Source organism: Lichenostomus cassidix, chromosome 1 (genome assembly GCF_008360975.1).
Source record: "Lichenostomus cassidix isolate B80296 chromosome 1, HeHo_3.0, whole genome shotgun sequence".
In the NCBI taxonomy this organism is placed as follows: Eukaryota; Metazoa; Chordata; class Aves; order Passeriformes; family Meliphagidae; genus Lichenostomus; species Lichenostomus cassidix.
This window is the reverse complement of record NC_139479.1, coordinates 60,795,227-60,815,997: the sequence shown is the minus strand read 5'-3', so window position 1 is coordinate 60,815,997 and position 20,771 is coordinate 60,795,227. Positions and strand designations below refer to the sequence as shown.

Sequence of the window (20,771 nt, the reverse complement as noted above, 5' to 3'; positions counted from 1 at the left end):
CAACAGAGATAGGCACTGGTAATAATACCTAAAAGCATGTTTATTTTCGTTGCACTTCCCTAATTCCTTTTTAATGCCTAGGACTATCTAATGGCTAATTCGTAATTTCCTGCTCACTGATATGCAGATGAATGACAAGCAAAAGCCTTCTGCATGTTTAATTATTCTGTTGATTTAGAAGCCACTTTTCCCTCAGTGCAAGTTTCTCTTTGTGTGTGCTCTCATGCATCACATATTTCATTATTTTTAGAAGCATGCTCTGTGCCTTTTTATGCTCCCCTAGTTCCAGCATCCAGTAATTACCATGTTTTGTGTCCAACAGACCTGATCCACCAGCAAGTGTAAATCAGGAAAACATCTCTGTCTCTAACTGGAGTTATTCCAAGTTACACCAGACCTGAGACCTGACCTCTCCTATTTTCAATGATGGGGAAAATGTTATTTGTGTGCTGGGACCCTTATGAAGTAGCAGAATATAAAATTCAGAAAACTTCAGAGCAATGAAAATCCAAATTGAAGCCTGTGAATGCACAGACGAGAATCTATTTATGTAGCGAGCTCTATTTCAGCTTAACCCCTGCAAGGAGCTGTAACTCTCTTTGCATGTTTGATTTTTCTCCCTCAGTAAAACACAGTCTGCTTAACCTATTTTTTCGATTTTCTAACAGTTTCACTGGAGGGGTTCTTCCCTACGCCTTACATGTAGCTTTGCTATCCGAGCGCTCCTTTGTTAAATTAAGGCAATTAATAAATGGGGATGTTAAGCAATCAATTTTGCCTGCATATCTCCACAGCCTTACGTATGACTGGCTGTAATCACAAGATAAATGCAATGTGCTGATGTATGGTAATGTTCAATAATACATTCTCCACCAGGCTCAATTCATCAGGGAGTTTCTGGAGGGAGGCATTTGTTATTGGCTGTCTCCGGACCTCAAGGATAACATTCCTGTCCTTTCCATTGGCCGCCCCGTGCTGCAAGCCTCTTCCCGTCTTATTTTGATGATGAATATGAAGGCATGCTAAGCTGTGCCGGAGAGTAGCTCTCGCAGACTACATTCCCACCCCGGGCTCAAGGACTCCAGAGCTCCCTGGCTGCCTCCCCTGCCCACTGCCAGCAGCAGCAGCAGCAGCAACAGCAGCAGCAGCAGCAGCAGCAGCAGAAGCAGCAGAAGCAGCAGAAGCAGCAGCAGCAGCACGACGCCAAAAGTTGTGATGCTTTTCTTCACCCAGTGCTTTGGGGCTGTGTTAGATCTTATTCACCTGCGGTTTCAGCACTACAAGGCAAAGAGGGTTTTCTCAGCTGCCGGGCAACTTGTCTGCGTCGTCAACCCAACACACAGCCTCAAGGTGAGTTAAAAATATATTTTCTCTTCTAACATCTCCTCATCTTTCCCACCACCGCCACCCGAGATTCTCCACAGGGAATGAAATTATGCTCTGGCAGCAAGGGGGAGAGTGCTGTTAACACATTGCAGCCCTGGCAGAGAGGATGTTTGCATTGTTTGAATGCATGATTCCCTTTGGAGCAAAGGAGAAGCAACCCACTGCTCCGAGCAGTCGTGGGAAGTCACAGCTTCTCCTCCCCAAAGTTTCCTCATCCATTTCACCCACATAACGAGCATGCATGTTGCAAGCATTTAGTAAAAATGATTGGAAAAGTTAGTTGGATGAATTAACATCCCATTTTGGTAGAAGGATGCTGTGTGGTCTCCCAGGCTGACACCCCAGCACAGAGGGATGCTGCCGGGCACCGGGGAACAGGAAGGGGGGGTGGCAGCAGAGGGATCTCCACTGCTGTCGTTTGCTCTTTCAGGGAAAAAACCGGCTGTTTCTGCCTCCTGAGGGGAGTTCTGAAGGCATTCCTCTGGCGCTGAAACTGTCCTTAAGCTGTTTGCAAGGTGAATCTATTTTAGGAGGGAGAATACATTTGCTTTAATGCAAAACTATTTATAGTCCCCATAAAAACATTTCTTTTACTTGCACAGTTCTGGATTTTCACTGACAAAGTGTCAACAGCTCCATCTATACCAGAGCCTTCATGTTTGTAGTAAAGAAGGAGCAGCAGGGGGAGAAAGCAATCAGGAGGCTTTAATTACTTTATCACACTAGTGAATGATCAACTTTAATGAAGTGACTTCTGTTTTGTGAAAAGTCCTTGCTGACCTGACTTGTGAGGTAGCTCCGCTATCGTGGTGCAAGCTCAGAAATTAATTTAATTCAGGACAACTTATTTTTGTCTCTGCAAGAGTCTCTCCCTGTCAGGTTGGAGGGGTTGCAGAAAGCATCTTTCCCAAGCTCCTAGTTCTCTGGGACGTCCATTGATGGGGTAAATCCCTCTTTAGAACAGCATCACCTCCCAGAAGAAAGGGCATGTTTCCCACAGTAATTTTTCCCATCTCAGGCGGTGCTCAGGCAGGAGGAGGTGGTTTCCAGCAGGGTGCCGGCTCCGGGAGGATTTTCCCGCAAGGCTGCGCTCTGGGCACTGCCGGCTGGGGCAGGCACTCCCCGGGGAGGAACCACTCGGGTGCAGGCTCGCTTCTCCCGGCACCACGCTCCTCACAAGATAAGCTAAAAACACACAGCCCTGTCATTATCTGAAAGGGTAAAAGAAATAGCTGCATTCCTAAGTGTACAGTGAGATTTTGTAAGTGAATTCTTCTGTGCTTAACCCCTTTTATGTGACTGTCTCCTACTACTTTCATCTATTACTTTAATTATTTAAAAAGTGAGCAGAAAAAAGGTTATCAATGTACAACAGTCCCAACACAATTTCAGTGCCAGTGGAACTATCTGATACGGTCCCATGAGTACACAGAGGGGTGACTACTGCTCCACTCTTATCTGAGACTAGACCTGAGTAAGTCATTTCAGGTCCTCCTGAGTTGCAAATTTGCTACTGTAGGAGCTGCAGCTGTGTAAAACACATAGGGCATTTCAGTTTATTAAAATCCCCCATGGCCAAGTTCTTCACTGCTCAGACCCAAAGCCCGGCAGAGAGACAAATAATCTCAGTACTGCCTTGGCAGCATCTGTATGTAGACATTGGAAGCAAAACTCTCTTGGAAACAAACAGGACCCTCTAGAAAAAGATCTGATGCATCAGTGAAGCCCCAGTAAGAACTGTCTTCATCTGGGTCAAATTGCTCCCTGGTAAGGTTGCATTGGGAACCTGATGGCACAGGTGTCCCCACAGGAGCCTGTTGAGACACCATTCAGATAAACAGGCTGACAAGAAACTCCTCTGCTCTGAAAACCTCCCCTGACTGTATAGTGAAACGTGCTGTGCAAGTCCTCCCAAGTTACCCAGCTCACATCCAGACACATAAATATGCTGGGTTTTAGCTCTGCTGTGCCCCCCAGGTGCTCAGCTTCCCTCTAGCTGTGTAAGGAATTCATCACCACTTTGTAGCAGCATTCAGAGGAGGCGTGGGGATCCCTTTGTGCCCAGCATGACACTAACAGTTGTCCACCCACAGCAGCCTGGGGCCAACTGGAGCCAGCTGGCTCGAGGCAAGCAAGGCACCTTGTCCAAAAACTGGTGTCAGAGACAAGCCAGGTGAACCTGCTCCTCGGGGTGCCCATTTCTCCCCCAGCGATGCACAGGGAGGCTGTGGCTGCTCTCAAAACACATCTAAGGGACCATGAAGTGTGAAAGGGCCAAACTGAGTCCTCTGGGGTGCTTTGCAATATTGTGACTATTTTGACGTTTCTTAGTCTTTTATTTCTAACTGGGTCTTTTCAACTGTAACATTTTGTTGACAGCCTCCAAATCTATCTTAACAATTGACAAGTGGAGTGAAAACTGTATTAAGGCTCGCGGTCGATGAATACAAACCTGCTAGGAAACAAGCGCTGGGAGCAATGTCATTTCTCTCCCTTTTCTTCAAGGCTTAAATGTTTGTGCTTACTCCAAAATTGCAAGCGCTTTGCAAAGGGATTGCTTGATCCTGTATCTCCCCAGCACTGGTGCAAGGGGGCTCCTGGCTGATAGGTGCAAATGATAAATGACAGGCATCACGCTCTGGTGTGATTATGCACATTGACATCCTTCACACAGGTCAGGTCTTCAATCAGTGCCAACGCACATAACTTCATTAAAGTCAAATTGCTGCAGGACCTCCATTCTCACTCCTTCCACCCAAGGGAGTGCTCAGGGATGGTAGGGGGATTCAGCCCACACAGGAGGATCTGTGGTTGATGATCATGTGCGTGTGTCAGAGATGTGGCAACACCGAAAGCACTCACTGACCAGCAGAGGACAGGGGAGACCTGATACCATCCAGGGAAGGTTCAGCCACTTCTGCTGTCACAGACCTGCAGCCAGACCAAGGGGGCTCTCCTGTAAAGTTGTGCCAGAATGCTGTCATCATAACGACAGCCAGGACCTCTGACAGTGGCCAGAGCCCATCACTTGCTTGTTCTTTTAGAAGAGGTCCAGAGGCTGGTAGAGAAACACACACTTAGAAAGAAATCTATGTATTTCTTCCCACTGAAAGGCTCATTAACTGGGAAGGCTGATGAACATTTCTATGTTTCTTAAAGGGCAAGATGGTAAAAGTGTCAGCACAGACACCTCTATTGATCTGCTGCTATTTTCCCTGCGCACCACAGGCTGACATGGGCTGCTCTAAAGAAGGAAAGACAATTTTGCAACTGTTCCCCTCTGTTTCGTTGGTTTGGCAGGAGAACAAATGGGAAGGCTCTGAATTTGTTTCAGAGCCTTTGTCCTTCTTGCTGCTTTCTGCTCTTTGTCCTCCCACAAAGCTTTCCCAGGCATAGCAGCAGCATCTTACAGCACAGTGCTACACACTGTGATCAAAATTCACTTGCCAAGCAGAGAAAACCACTTATTTACCACACTTCTATAGGTCACCTTCATCCTCAGCCATATAATATGCATTACCTTGTAACCTGTCTTCCTTCAAGCACGTGGTCAACATGAGATCTTCCCTTGGAGAGGCAACAGCCAGGCAGCAACTCCCCAGCCAAGTGACTGCTCCCTCCAAGGCCACATCAATTAAAGGAGCAATGCTTATGCTGCAGGTCCCAGCATGCAGGGAAAGTTTGAAGGTGCTCAGTGTGCATGGAAAAAACGAGCAGTGTCCTCTGATCCTGCAGAGATGAGGCTCAGTGAATTCCTGTACATTTTCCTCTTGTTAAGAGCAATTCTCCCTAAAATTGCACCCTGGGAAGAAGGCAAAGGTGGGAGGTGGGGTTGTTCTCACTCCTTGGCATCAGTCCCTGTCCCAAAAGCCAGCCACACACGGCAGGGGACTGCAGTGTAATCCCAGCCCAGCCAGGTGCTGATCCTTCACAGGATGCTGCATATGGCTGGGTAAAACAGATCTTCTTCATTCAAGGAGTTACCAGCTTTTTACACACAACTTTTAACTCTTTGGGGAGTGTGAAAACTGTTCTTGTAAATAACAAAAAAGTGTGTTTACAATATTCTTGTAAAAAACATCAATCTCCATCTCTATAGGACTTCAAAGATCTTGTTGAATTACAAAAAATGTCTATCCAAACAAGGGCATAAAATAGTTCAATCTTATATTATCAAAGTGTCATAACATGGTTTATTGTCCAAGCTGTCTTTTAGCTATTTTTTTAAAGCAACAAGCAAATCTGCTCTGACTTAAGGAAAGGATTTGAATCCTGTTATAACAGTTTGGCTCTGCACACGGTGGTCAGCCAAACAGCATTGTAATCTACTTTATCCCCAGGAGGATTAAAGTGCTATGGTGCATTACACCCCCATGGGATCTGTTTATTTGGTGCAAGAGAGGAGAGCAACTCTGAAACCTGCTGCTAACAACCCCCAGATGTCCTGTGCCACTGTCTCAGCCCAGACACCCTCAAATCTCCCATGCAGGGCTGTGATTTGGGGACAAAGTGGCATTTGCCACCCGTGTCCAGCAGGATTGTGACAGCTGCAGTAAGAGGATCTGTGAAATGCTTTGCTGCCTGCAAACCCAAGCTGGCAAGGTGCCTGCCTTCCATCCCAGCTGTGGGCCAAGGCTGTGTGAGCACTGGACACCTGAGGTTTTAAATCCTTTTGTAGGGATGTGGAGAGCAGCAGACAGTGCTTTGTCACCTCTCCTTCGGCCCTGCCTCTGTTTGAAGGGATTCCAGTTGACCACAAGCATCCCAGGAGCCCCGGCGTGCCCTGCAGAGGTGAGGCACAGCACGCTCCAGCAGCTCTCCCTGGGGGCTCTCCATTCACTGCTGCTTCCTGGAACCAGGAATCCCTCTCTGCAGGAAGCCATTAACCTTAAGCCTGCAGATCCATTCACCTGCATGACCCAGGGGCTACAGCAAAGGGCAGCACGGGCTTCACTCCAAGTGCTCTGCAAAGCAGGACAGCTCTGAGCTCCAGCGTGGTCTCAGAATAACAATTATGGTGTCTCCTTGCAAGAAGGAGGGGAAGAGCCCCCACCTCAGAAGTTTCTGTGTCAATAGGCTCTGGCTTCCTTCTCTTCACCGCCCAGCCCAATCCCCCTGTGGAAAATTAATTACCACTGTTGACTGACCCTGCCTGCTATGCCACAGCCCTGGAGGTGGGATAGGGTGGGCAAGTGCTGAGTCCTTTCCTACCCACATTTGATTTTGAGAGTGAATTTGAGGCAATAGCACAAGGGGTAACGGTTTTAAGCTGAAGGAGGATCGATTTAGATTAGATAAAACAAAGAAGGTTTTTTATTATAAGGGTGGTGAAACACTGGCAGTTTTCCCAGAGAGGTGGTGAATGCCCTGTACCTGGAAACATTCAAGGTCAGGTTGGACAGGGCTCTGAGCTGCCTGGTCTAGTTGAAGATGTCCCTACTCATTGCAGTGAGGTTGAACTAGATGACCTTTAAAAGGTCCCTTCCAATTCAAACTATTCTAGGATTCTCATATTCTATGATAAATCTGACCTGGTTGTAGGACATTTGAAGTCAGATGTTATCAGTGGAAGACAGTGCTGTTATTTTAATATTAGGGAAATGTCTCTCCCCTTGACAGGGTGTTCTGACAGCAGGGTGAGGAGTAGCCATCAGACACTGCTGTATATTGCTTTGTAATCCACCCACTGATATGGCTCAGTATATCAGGAATTGCTCAGTGCAGCCCTTTGGGTTAGACATAATGGCCCAGGTAACTCTCTCAGGAGAAATGCTGTCTCAAAAGGATTGTTGTGACTAACACGGAGGCTGCAGAGGAAAAAGGGGTGTTTCAATATAAACCTTTATCACATTAAATCAGTGGCAAGGTCTCAGTCTGCCTCCCAGCAGATGGAAGTCACACTGAATTTGGTCCTGCAAGCCTCAGGTGCTAAAATGTCCTAGGTCAGGTTCCCAGACATCATGAATTTTGCCTCACAGTAAGAATTTACAGAGAGTATAATTTTTTTATTTAACCATTAATATTCTCACCTGGTATCAAAGAACTCACAGCACACTTAGCTGGGTGACACTTAGCAGCTTCGTTTTTTCTCAGAAACAATCTGAGGTTCTGAAGTAATCCAAGAAATTGAATTTAAAGGAATCACATCAGATCCCAAAAACTCTGGTAAAATGAGGGAGAGGAGCTTCTGTGTCTGTACCCTGCCTTCCTGGGACTTTGGTGCTTCCTGTGCTGCTGGAAAGCCCATAATGCTTGTTCTGCCTGGCTCAGAGGTGAGACTTTGTGTCTCTTTTGGCACTCCCAGAGTCTTCGCCTCACAACAGGAAACTGGCTTGAGAGAGACCAATTGAGAGAGCTTGAGCTCTCAGCTGAGTATGCAAGAGAGAAAAACCAAATCCTGCAATAATTTCACAGGGTGGCAGTGAGGGGAGGACAGTCTTTTGCAGCTTTGCTGGGAAATGGAGAGAGGAATTGAGGAGCAAGGGAGGACACAGCCATGCCCTTCTGGATGCAGAAGTCGAGGTCTGCTGTTCCCCTGGCATGGTGGGAGCAATGACCACAGGAGCAGTGGCCATGGGAGCAATGACCATGATGGGCTATGATGACCTTGATGCCATGATGACCTTGGCACCTCTTGTCCCCTGGCACTGGCACACACAGCATGGTACAGAGCCATGGTTCTCTTTGGAGCCTCTGGAGGTGGATACAGCACAAGAGCCACCAAAAAGGAGGGAATTCCTTTGGAGAGCTAACAAGGTTTAGGTTATACCCTAGGCGTGCTTTTGCTGTGATTTTTGCAACAGAAGTGAGCAGAGCTGAGCCCCTTCAACTTCTGGTGGAACTGGGGGAAGCCACTTGGGTCTAGATGAACATGACAGCAACTTCCCAGCCCACCTCCCTATGCATGTGATATATGTGGAAATAAAAAGAATGGCTGTTCAGACGTTAAACACCTTATCAGGCTGCATTATTTTTCTTTCTTTCTTTCCATAGCTTGCCTCTTTTTGTTAAGTGTCTTTTCTTCTCTGCTATTTCTGCTTTTCATGCTGCCCATTCCCTGCTGTAACAAAGTGTTAAAGCAAAAGATTCTCCTCATCTGTTGTTCAGTAACCTAATTTGGGGCTTTTCTTGCTCCTGCTGAAAGGAAAAGCATCACTAACTTCAATGCAAATTCGGGTGTCTTATTTTCCTCTGAGTTCTTTCAGAAGAAACCACAATCATTCAACCCTTGATGTCACCATTTCCCTATTGGCAGATGAAGTCTCACTTTAAAGGACCATGGGCAAGATGAGGAGAGCTAGAAAAAGCACTGAAATATTGTGTCACCACCCATGGATGCAGCTGGCAAGGAAACCAAGTGCTTTCATGCCTGCAAACCTTAATTTTCATCATGCACTGGACTGGGGCTCAAACAAGCAGGTCCAACTGAAGCAGCCAATGCACTTGTTGTCCACCCAGCACAGTGAGCCATGAACATGATCCCACCAGCTGCCAAAAGGGAATATCTTCCCTCTGCTCTGGTATGGCAAAGCAAATCCACTTCCAGCGGGGATTTATGCTGGCAGTTTTGTGTGTGCATTGCCAAAGTAGGCACACATCCCTCCTGCTTCCACGCTGCAAGAGCAAGCAGCTGGGCAGGGCAGTGGCTCAGCTGTTTTTCAGAACCTCACACAAAGCTCCTACCCCCTGGGATTATTGAGGACTGTGCTGAATGGAAAAATTTCACTTGAGCATGGAGACTTCCTGAAAATTGCTCTGGGTGACCTGCTGCTAATAACAACCTGCAAGACTCCTGCTCAGCTCCCCCACAGCATTCTCCAAAGAAGGAAAGAGCATCTTGGCACTGCCAATAAATTTCCTGACACATGTGCAGTGTACAACTTGAAGTACTTTTATTTATTTAGAAGCATTTCTGAGCATCTTATATAACATTAATGGATTTATCTTTAGCTCTCCCCTTTAGATTCAGCAATACCATGAAAGCGTCACTAGAGAAGAACAGCAGAGATCTCTGAGTACTCTGTGTGTTTATTTTGATGTTCTTTTTTTAAAAGACAGAAATGTTTGACACAACTTTGGGAAGAAATTAACCACCTATTTCCATGCCAGCTGCAGTGCTTTCAGTTCTAGTCTTTTCTTCCAGAGCAATTTCATTCTGAACTGAGCCAAACTGAAACTCTTTTTCTCTTCCAGATTGGCCTCCCCAGTAAAAGATAAATCATTTGAACAGCTTTAGTATTTCACACACGGAAATATTAGGGTTCAGAGTAGATGATGAAGTGCCCATCAGCTCCTAGTAAATGCATAGCTGAGAAGAGACACGGTCCTTGTGAATATTTTAAACACAAGATCACACACTCTTTCACATCAAATGCCAGCTGAAATGTAAAAAGAGAAACAGAGAAATGGAGCATAAAGAAGACAGAAAAATATTAAATTGGTAACATCTCCTTGTGCAGAAAACAAACACTGTAGATGAGCAAGGAGGCAGATGCTACAGTGCAGAAAACCACATCAGCAGAGGATGAAAATGTTCTTCCAGTCTTAGGGACCGCCATGTGGAAAATAAGCAAAGTAATAAGCGTAAAAAGGGAGTAAATGACCACCACACAGGGATTACATAGGGCAGCTGGGGTAAGGGGATGGTTACAGTCACCTTCAGGCTCTGTGAAAATGAGAGGATGAAATGGGAACAGCAGGATGGTCACAAGTAGGGTAATCATGGCAGCACCCCAGCCTCAGCAGGAGCACCCAGGGGCTCAGGGTCAAGCACATGCACAGAGAGAAAAATATGGATTATCTGCAGGACCAGACACTTACTCAGACATACTTATTCTGAAAATTATCAAACTTGATCCAGCAAAAGACCGTATGAAAAACCTGCTGGAGTTCAGCAAATTTACCCACCTCTTTTGAAGGGTGAAGAGACATCCTCCTGTTCAGCAGGGATGTCTGAGTGCTGCATTGCAGCATCTGCTCAGCTGAGGACACCTGGTTGCACACAGGGATGTTCTCCCCATGCTGGTTGGACTCCCCGGGTATGGAAAGACACATCCCAGGCCAAGGGAGCCAGGCTTTCCTTGTGGGGCATTGCTGTGATTTTCCTGCTTTTTTGGCTGAGAGATGAGGATCTCTCTGTGGTGCAACATCCTTATGAGTCTAGGATCAGTAAGATTCTTTTTTCTCAAAGAAAGACTGTTTTTCTTGCCACCAACAATCAAGGGAGACAGAAGACCAGCTTGGGATGGATATGTCATTTTTGTCTAGCTGAAGTTAATTTAAATTAACCCTACAGTTCCTTTGACTCGTGCAAAAGAAAAATCAAGCAGGATAAGTTGTCTCCTTAAGACAAAGCCAGAAAGTCTGGGCACAGTAACACCAAATGTTATATTCACTATTTAACACAGGTTCAGGTAAGACAATTTTCTTACCACTTCAGAAAAGGAAGATTTTAGGGAGATTTCAGATATAGCAAAAAAAAGGTCTGGCAACATAACTGCAGGCTGAGAGCTTTCAATTTATTTCTATTAGAAGGAACTTATCACCAGGAAAAAGAAGTAGGGAATAACTTTCTGGACCAATTGACAAAAGAGAATTTCAGGCAAAGTGAATGAATAAAGCATGGATTTTGTTACCATTTCCAGGTAAGACAGAGAAACAAAGGGCACCTGGTGGATAAGCTGAAAGGGAGACAGAAATGTACCCCTGGGGCAAAGACCAGCCTCATCCTGGGCTGTGTTAGCAGGACTGTAAACCAGCTGCAGTGCAACTTGTGAGATCACATCCAGACTGCTGAGTCCCTCTGGGCTTTTCTACCCCAAAAGAGGTGCTGTTACAGAGGAGTGAGACCAGAGAGAGGTGCCAAGCTGCTCAGGAGGCTGGAGCACAGGATGGACAAAGAGAGGCTGAGGGCTGCACTGGCTCAGCCTGGGAAGGTAATTGCTGTCCCCCAATGGGACTTGATAGAGAAAACAGAGCCAGACTCTTCCCACTGATGCACACTATGAGGACAACAAGGACCAGACATAAACCAAAACAAGGGATATTTTGACTAGTTACCAGGCCACAAGTCCTTTTCATGGGAGTGGTGAGGCACTAGTACTGCCCAGAGAGGCTCTGCCATCTTTGGTTTTGGAGATGGGACCTTGATGGGACCTTGAGCAACCTGACCTATGTTTGCAGTTGACTGTCCTTTGAGCAGAAGCTGGACAACACAATGATCAGAGCTCCTTTCCCACCTGAATTGTTCTGACTGTGCCATACTCTATAGAAACAGAACTTGGTGTGAACAGGGAGGTGCAGCAGTGTAGGGGTGTCAAGAGCAATCTTTGAATGTTTGCCTCAACAGTGACCAAATCAAGGTCATTTCAGAAAAATGTACCTGAAAAGAAAGAAGAGGGCAGACAGAAGGTCATGTGGGACACACTCAGGAATCCAAGGATCGGCACAGGAGACTGATACCAGTGAAATAGTATGGAGCTATATCAGTTACACAAGTATCTGGTAATTTAAACTCATCAGAAATGCAAATCCTCATAGTGGTCCAAAGCCCAGGGACATCAGCAGCTAATTAAATCAATCTGGATTGGAAAGGAGGTCACTGTGGCAGATGAGGGATAGCAAAAAAGAGCAAGACACAGCCAAAATATGCTTTGGGGTAAGCACCCTTATTGGTAATTACAAGCAATACTAAATAAGGTGAAGGTGAGAATACAGATTATTTCAACATCTACCAGAAAAGACTTTGCACCATGGCACAAGTGTAAACGTGTTCCTAAAGAGTCCTGAGTGGAGAAAATAATATGGAGAAAGTCACATGGAGGAAATAATCTGCTTGGACAAATCTTCCTCTTATTCTCCTTATGGGATGGCTTCCAGCAGAACAAAATATTCCTGGGCTTATTCAATTAACTGCTTCATGATTACTTTCCCCCTATGGCAGGATCCCTGATGCTTCAGACTCACTTTTGGATGTGCAAGCTGTGTTAATTAGCTGTGCAAAGAGGCACAAAGCAGAAATGTTACTTAGACAGTGTCATTTCTGTTCCCTGCCTGGATTCTGGCTCTGCTCACAGGCTCAGTGGAGTCTGTTTCTGTTTGTCTTTGATCACTGAAAGGCAGAGGTGTAGCACAGATTTTGGTGACTTAGGATGAGATAGCATCACTAGAGGTGAGGAAAGGCTGACTTGCCCAGCCTGTCTAGGGCAGCTCATGTTTTGCAGTGTGGAAGTCTGTGGGTGACCTGTGTTTTGCTGGGGGGCTTTGTTAGAGTAAAACATTGCCATTCCTCTTGACTTTGTTGGTGCTTTAAAAGCTGTCATAGCCCTGGTGCAGTGGCAGCAGAGGGGGAAACAAAACTTGGTCCTCACACCACCCCCAACCCATTTCAGAGGCTTTTGTGGGTTTATTAGGATAGTTTGCATCCGTATATCAGACCAGAGAGACAGCTGAAATGCAGGCAAGTGTTCTCCTTTGCTGCCCTGGCAGTGGCCCTGGAATCAGGAATGTCCTGAGTCACCATAGCAAGCTTCACCATAAGGTACCTGACAGGAGCCCAAGACACTGGTCCTTCAAAAATGTGTTTCAGGTTTGTTGGCTTGGGAGATATGTTCAAATCTTATTTTCTTTCCTCACATTCCTACAAAATAGTTGTGATGTGGTCAGGGTCTGGCCGGCAAATGTTGTCTGGCTCATTCAGTTTCCTTTCTGCCATCTTTCTGGCAAATGTTATTTGGGGATGTCTTTACTCCCATTGAGTCAGGCAGTGTGCCATATAAATATTTCCTTCAAGACATCAACCCAGGTTTAAACTTCTCATTATTTGTGCTTCAGGGAGTGGCTGAAAAGACAAGTTTTCCACAGCCACACACCAACCTCAGCAGAGTGTACACTCAAAGAAGGCAGCAATGCAGCAGGAGCACATTCCTTACAAATTGGCACATGTCTACCTGCAGACAATTCATGGCTATGCCCAGGTCAAGATTTAAACTGTGTCAGGAAAACAGATGCAAATGCTTGCAGTAATAACTTCTGGTTCCCCCCATACAGCCAATCTGGAACCCTTAGTCCAATTACAATTCCTGCCTGAAATCTCAAGGGTCTAAATCATATGGGAAATCATACAGCTTAAAAAGAAAGCAAAACTTTTACTGGATTTCTTCTGCCATTGGAAATATTTTTTAAAAGAGACTCAAAAAAGTTAAGGTCATGAAAGGTTGCACAAACATAACCACTGGTTTGTAAATAACTGATTATAAAGACTGAATTTTGTTTCAGGCTGTTGGTAAAAGATGAAGGCACTATCCAAAAAGAGATCTGAAAGTAGCTTAATCTCCAGAAGCTTCACAAGGCAACTGGAGATAATTTACACTTGCAGCTAAACATGAACGTACTGGTGACGCATCTCTTAATAATTTTTAAGTTTTTAATGATTTTGTAATAATAAACCAGTGATAGAAAAGAACATCCCAGTTCACAGATAAATCCAGGCTGTGTCTGTGTATTTTGCTTATTTGCTGCTTTAACTAAAGAAACTTGAATTTGCCAGAGGCCAATGAACAGCCTGTAGCAAGAGAACTCAGTCTGATGAAGCAGATGTTGGGAATGGGAAAAGCTTTTCATTACTCACTCATAAAGAAAATCTGCCAAAAGCAGCCTTTCAGCATTTTTTGTAACAGTAACTTTTGCTTCTTGACTTTTAGAAGAAACTTGCAGATCAGGTAGTTTGAGTGATTTTTTGTGGGAGAGGACCTTGAGGCTTTCTAAAGCAAGTCACGCAGTAGGTTGTAGCTTCCTCCAGTCCTGGATGACCCATAATTGCAGCTCAGGTGCTCCAGGAAGACCTGTGCCACCTGGGACTTGCACATAGCTGAGTGTTAAAAGTTGAGCAAGAATCTAGCCCAGCCCTCTGCAGCCAAGAAGTCTTGGTTTTTGTGGATAATTTGTTTCCCTAGTGGGGAACAGCCCTACATCTTGGTGGGCATCACCAAGATTTCCCCAAGACCCATCCATCTGTTCCTCAGTTCATGGGCAAAATAAGCCTGAGCTCCCTGGAGAGTCAGTGATGACTGACCCAGTGCTCTGCATCCAGGTTACAGGGAACAGGGACAGAGAGTTTGCTGTGCTTTCCTCTGTACCCAAAACCTGCCTTTACCCTCCCTGTACAGAGTCTTTGGGCATGCCAACAGCCCTGGCAGGCTGTCTGTCTGCTGCCCTTTTAAGTTGTGGAGCTGGGGTGCAAGAATGGATGGAGCAGAGATGCAGCAGAGGCTGGATATGAGCCAGGCTGAGCCTAGGGGATAAAGAGCTGCATCGGGAGGGTGCTGTGCCTGAACAAATAAGCCCCTCAGGAGAGAGGATCTGTTTGACACAGCATCCTGCCAAGGCCTTGTGGTTTATCTGCCTCCAAACTCAATGGGCATATCCATGTGCTGCAGCACTCCATCATGCTGCTGGAGCTGCAGGAGCCATCATCTAGCTGGCATGCTCTGCAGGAGTCCATGTCTTTAGTTTGTCTCTCTGTAAATGAGGTGAGGGACAATATTCCCTGACATCAGTTAAGCAGTTTGGGGTGGAGGCCAAAATAGTTAAATCTCCTGGTGTAGGTTTATCTTCTGTGTGTGTGTGTGTGTGAAGAACTCATCTACAACACTGGTGCTGTTGCCATAAATACTGTGAAGCTGCCACTCTTTCTGGTGCCAATATGGCCCAAGCATTCACTCTACTAATCCCACTGCTGTAAATAGGTAAGAAACAAAACGAGGATGCTGAAGCTTAACTGTAGCCATCTAAATTCATAATTTTTTTTACCTTAATCCCTCAATGATGATTACAATGTAAGTAGAAAATATAAAGCATTTTAGGAGCATCAAGTAATACTTAGAGGGCTCATTAATCCACGGTTAATATGCAGCCACCACTGAGAAGGAATGAAGCAATCACGCTGCCTCAGCACTGCACAGTGTGCCATCACTGCCTGGCTTCAGGAGGGAGGCAGAGGATGCTCCCTCAGCCTGGCACTGCATGAGGAGGCAGAGGTGGACAGAAAATTATTGACTGAAGTAGACACCACTAGGCATGCACAGCCCCCTAACCTCCCCTGCCATCGTGCATTGAAGTTTGGGGGCAGAATCTGTGCCAGTGTCTCAGCTTTTTCCCTAACAAAGACAGCAAAGTTGGCACTTTTTTCTTTCAGCTTCCAACCTGAGTAAAGTAAAGTCACTTAGTTCGAAGCTGAAGATAGTGGTCTGGAAAAGTGTATGTCAGTGTAGCAACCTCTTTGTTTTTCCTTGGCAAAGGCAACACTCTTGGAAGGTCAGTCATAAGTTGTCTAGGCTTCACCACACCAATGACCTTATAAAATAATAAATGTGCAGAAGTATTCACCAGCCTTATCTTCACCCATAAACAAAAATTATCTTTGTCACTTGGGGTTTTCTTGGTAGTTCCCTGTGCACAACAGTGATAAGACTGTGTCTTGTTCAGTCCTAAGTATCGTGAGTTCCCAGACCTGAAGAAGATGCAGAAGTCTGTGTCTGCAGTGCAGCCACCCAGTCTCTAGGCTTTAATTCTAGGAAGGGAAGTTGATTCTCATAAAATATATACAAATATCAAATGGAAAATAAAAAAAACTTGTCAGCTCAGTGATCTTCAAGAGGTTCTTAGCTGGCAGAAAATTCAAGGGTGTACTGTGCATTGCCTCAGGGCAGGGCCAAACGAGAATGGAGGCAATGCCAGGCAGTAGTAGATGTATATGTACTACACAGATGCTCCTGATTTTTCAGAATTTTTATTTAAGCATAATCTATTGATGTTATTTAATTATTTATTTAATAAAGCAACTGCCTTATAGCATCCAAAATATATCTATTTGCCTTAATTTTGCAATAGGGTAATTAACTATCAAGCAATGATTTAAAACATATTTACAAAGGGAAATGCCAGAGATGCATTATTTTTTCATGCCTAGTAAATGTATTCACAATAACCAATTTGGTATTTAATTAACTTGCTTATGAGCTCACCTATGAGAAATATTATTTTAGAGAACATGTTGGCTATGATGCTTAGGCAGGCTCTAGAGGGAGAATGCACCAGCTGCAGGTCAGCAACAATTTTTTTGCTTTATTATGTTGGGGTGTTTCCCTGTTTGTATGGGCTTAATGTAGTTATGGCCTTCACATCATTTTAAAGTTAAACTATTAAACATACAGAAAATCAATATGTAATAGAACAACGTTCATTAAGCGAACCATAAATCAACTCTTCTGTAGACAGAGCAGGTACCAAAAGCTTTCATAAAGCTCCTGGCCCGTCATGCTCAAAGGAGAAGAAAAGGTTGCCATAAACAGCACTTTTCCGTGTATCAGACCTGGGTTAAGTAATACATACACTTACAAATATTAATTAGGGAGGGAATCTGCACCTGTCAGGACCTAGCAACAGTGAGGTCCTTCTAGTTTTCCTTCTAGTAACTACCCAGACAAGATGGAAATTGCAGAAGGTCTTCCATTTTTGCTGGAAATTTCACTGACAGAACACAGGGTGAAGCTTTGGTGAGGGTACAGTGACATTTTCTTGCCTCACAGACATAAATTCACATCCTTTAAAGCTAGAAGAGGCTCTTATGGCAACCTAACCAGGCTAGCTGCACAAATCCAAAACCAAGATCTTTCGTCAGGAGCTTAAGGCCATAACTTCAGCTCCCAGATGTCTTTTAGAAAGACCTCTAGTTTGTACATAATGACTTAAGTCAATAAAGATCACATGTCTATGGGCAAAATATGATATTTTTAGAAATGGTACTGTCAGCAGAAAAAAAAGGCTACATTTGATTACCTTGGAAGGCTTTGGGAAAGCTGGGAAGACATTGTTCAGTGTTTTATTTTTCCGGGATGTTAACAAAATAGAAGCAACGCTTGCATCAATTTGGTGAGATTCCCTCCCCAGGACAGTTTTGCAATAGGCTTACATTCCCTCGGTGTTTCCATCAGCCTGCTCCCTCCACAGCCCCTCTTCCCCGTGCTCTTCTCCCTACCAGCTTTTGCAGGTGCAGCTACAGCACATCTTGACTGCTGGATCAGCACGTTCTGCCCTCTGAGGCTTTGTGAAAGTCACCCCAGCTTGCAAACCCCTGACTGATGCCTCAGCACTCTGTAAAAGCCAGTGATGTCTGCACACACCACTTACCCCACAGCAGATTCCCTGCTCTCCCCACTGCTTCCCTGCAGTCAGCTGCAGCATTCTGCCCCTGCCCCATTTTGCCAGATTGCTCTTTTACTTTTCCCCCAGTCACCTCCTGGCCCATCCAGCCAGTTTCCCCATCCAGGAGAGGGCAGAGACCATTCTCCCTGCAGAGCATCTGCTCCTGCAGGTTCCTGAAGCAGCCCTGGTCACCCCATATCATGGGGACCAGCTGTGGGCTGTCTGCTCCCTTCACCCTGGCCCTACCAGCCTGGCAGAATTAAAATGCTTTAATGCTACTTCTGTTCTGATTAAGTGTTGAAGCTCCTGTTTCAGGGGACTGGGACTAGATACTCTGTGCTATTTTTTTTTTTTTTCACCTGCATTATAGAGTCCACGGCTCATTGGTCTGGAAAATATCATGCTTGTCTTTGGCAATAGCCAGGCTTCCATAAAATGTCCCTCAAGTAGAAACTCCCAGTCTGCTTACAAATACTATCACCCGCGTTTTAGAGGTGGAAAAACCAAGGCCTTTCTGAGGTTAAAGCCAGATCTGCAACACAGTAAAGAGAAACCTGCAGTCTCTTCTCTTTTCATTAAGATGTTCTCAGTAATTTTGTGGAATGAGAGATGAGACCACTTCTGAAGTCAGGGAATGTCTCACGGGCTCAGCACTTAGAGGTTCACACCTCCAATTAGCTGGAAGAAGGGGATTTTTTTTTAAGCTGATCAAAATATATTTGATGTTGAAGTTGCAGAAAGCTATTAATTATGCTGGTTTTGGAGGTAATCAGTCCAGACCCCTGTTACATACAACAAACAGCAATACAGTGCTAAAAAAAAAACAAGAAGAAAAGTAAATGTAAGCTGATAGCATTTATAGTTAGGAAAAGGTTTCCGTTGAAGTACAAACCTCATTCCTTATGTCTCCAATTCCATGAGCTTTGTGAGAACATCCCAGCTCCTGGCAGGGCTGTTTTTCTAGCCCACAGTCTAGAAAATAAATGAAGAAAATTACTTTCAACTCTGTGCTGCATCACCTGAAGATTGTACTGAACTTGTTATACAAAATAGAAAAAAATGAAGACACTGTTGAGTGCCCGAGGGCAAAAGTGTAAATTTCATGCAAGATGCCTCTGTTTGTCCCCAAGAGCTTGGGCAGTGCCTGTGGGATGCTGCCTTCCAGCTGTGCCTGTGCTGGTGCTGGTCATGCAGGGGAGACCTACAGCAAATGCCTCCTGCTGATTATTTAAGAGAGAAGTTTTGATTGAATTAAGTCTGTGGCAGAATTTACTTAGGATTTAATTGCAGCTAAGTTTTATGTCCCTGTTGAGCAACTGGGAGCACATTGTGCTCATTTCCTTTTTATCCACCTTTGAATCAGAACTGGAGAATGGAGAGTCAAAGTGGGAGATGGTTTCAATGCCAAAACGTAAGGACTGGGTTTTGGTCTCTTTCCTATAAATGGGCAGGTAACAACCCTGAGACATGAGAGGTGCAGGAAAGCACACTGCTGGCAGCAGCTCTGGAGCTCAGCCTGGCTTCCTGGCCATTCTGGAAACTGAGCTCCCTGGAGAGCGACAGGGTAATTGTCCTGGAAGGAGACAAATCTGCATTTTTCTCATCACCTGAATTCACAGAAAAACTGGTGATAGTGCAAGGCTTGTACTTTTCTCCTGTCTTTTTCTTGCTCTTAGTATAGCCAAGTGGTCTGCTGTTAATGGACATGCATCAAACTGCTTGAGACAGCATGTTCAGCACTGAGAGCAGGAAATAATAATTTCAGGGCCACTGCTAAGAAAACCTGTTGAAGTGTCTTGGGGCAGAGTGAAAATCTAGTACTTGGGGATTAATTATCTGGAATTTAATGAGGCCAAAAGCTAGGTAGCAATTAAATGTCTGTAGATGGAGAGAGTAGTTTCATAAAAGACTTCAGTGGTGAGGCTGGCTTAAAAAGATTTTGCTCTCCCATCTCGGGCTGTTACCAATATTACTGGCTTTGGGGATGTGCTGTGAACCAGATTGCTGAAGGGATCTGCATTGCCAACTCTTTGGGGGGATTATACCTGAGGTGTGACATTTTACAATTAGACTCAGGTTTCTGCCAAATTGCAGGAAAGAAGGAGATGTGTGTGTGTGTGTGCATGCAGCACATGTGCCCTTAAACACATCAACCTAAATGTGTTGCAGAAGTGATGTCAACACAGAGGAAATGCAATATCAACATGTAAGGCTGGTGGGTTGTGTGCAAATTAAAGAGGGATGGAAAGTAACATCTTTCCTGAAGCTAAATACAAGTGACTTCTTCAGTTGGTTAGGATTAGCTCTCGCCACAGCAATTTCACCTTGGAGAGATGTAGCTAGGGTGATACAAAGAGAACCAGGGAGTGAGCTGATTGTTCAGGTATTTGGATGATCAGGAGTTTTATTTTTATATGTAAATATATGCGTAAAAGGAGGGTGTTTTTTAACAGTAAATTACACTTTGATAAGTCAACAGGAAATCCTATTTTCTTTCTAATTTGTCTTAAGCTATGATCATACCCCTGTACTCAGCACTAGGGAGGCTGCACCTCAAATCCTGTGATGACTTCTGGGCCCCTCACTACAGGAAAGACATTGAGGTGCTGGAGTGTGTCCAGAGAAGAAGCAGAAGGACAATGGGGAAGGGTCTGGAACACAAGACCTATGAGGAACAGCTGAGGGAGCTGGGGGTGCTCAGCCTGGAGAAAAGGAAGCTTAGGGTGGGACCTTATCACTCTCTACAACTGCCTGACAGGAGGGTGTAACCAGGTGGGAGCTGGCCTCTTCTCTCAAATAACAAGAGATGGAACAAGAGGACATGGCTTCAGGTTGTGCCAGGGCAGGTTTAGATTGGATAGCAGGAAAAATTTCTGCTGTAAAAGGGTTGTTAAGCATTGGAATAGGCTGCCCAGGGAAGTGGTTGGGTCACCATCTCTGGAGGTATTTAATAGAGATGTAGATGTGTTTAGGGATGTGCTTTTGTAGTGGTCTTGGCAGTGCTGGGTTAACAGTTGGACTCAATGATCTTAAAAGGCTTTCCCAGTTTAAACAATCCTATGATTCTAAGAAATATGCAAACAGTTCCCATCTACTGTTTTTAAGAAAAAGATGTTGCACAGTAAAAGTCCTGACCATTGTTTGACCTCCCATGCAAGTGTCAATGTTAGCCAAAATCCAGT

General features: G+C 45.0%; 1 protein-coding gene across 1 annotated transcript in view; it reads left to right on the top strand.

Moving 5' to 3' along the window:
* Positions 1 to 339: 339 nt before the first annotated feature.
* Positions 340 to 20,771, top strand: part of SIAH3 (siah E3 ubiquitin protein ligase family member 3) — a 41,116-nt gene continuing 20,684 nt past the window's right edge. The window contains exon 1 of the mRNA XM_085059647.1: positions 340 to 1,350. Within this exon, the coding sequence (XP_084915773.1) occupies positions 1,216 to 1,350 (135 nt within the window). The 5' untranslated portion in view covers positions 340 to 1,215. The remainder of the gene's footprint in view (positions 1,351 to 20,771) is intronic.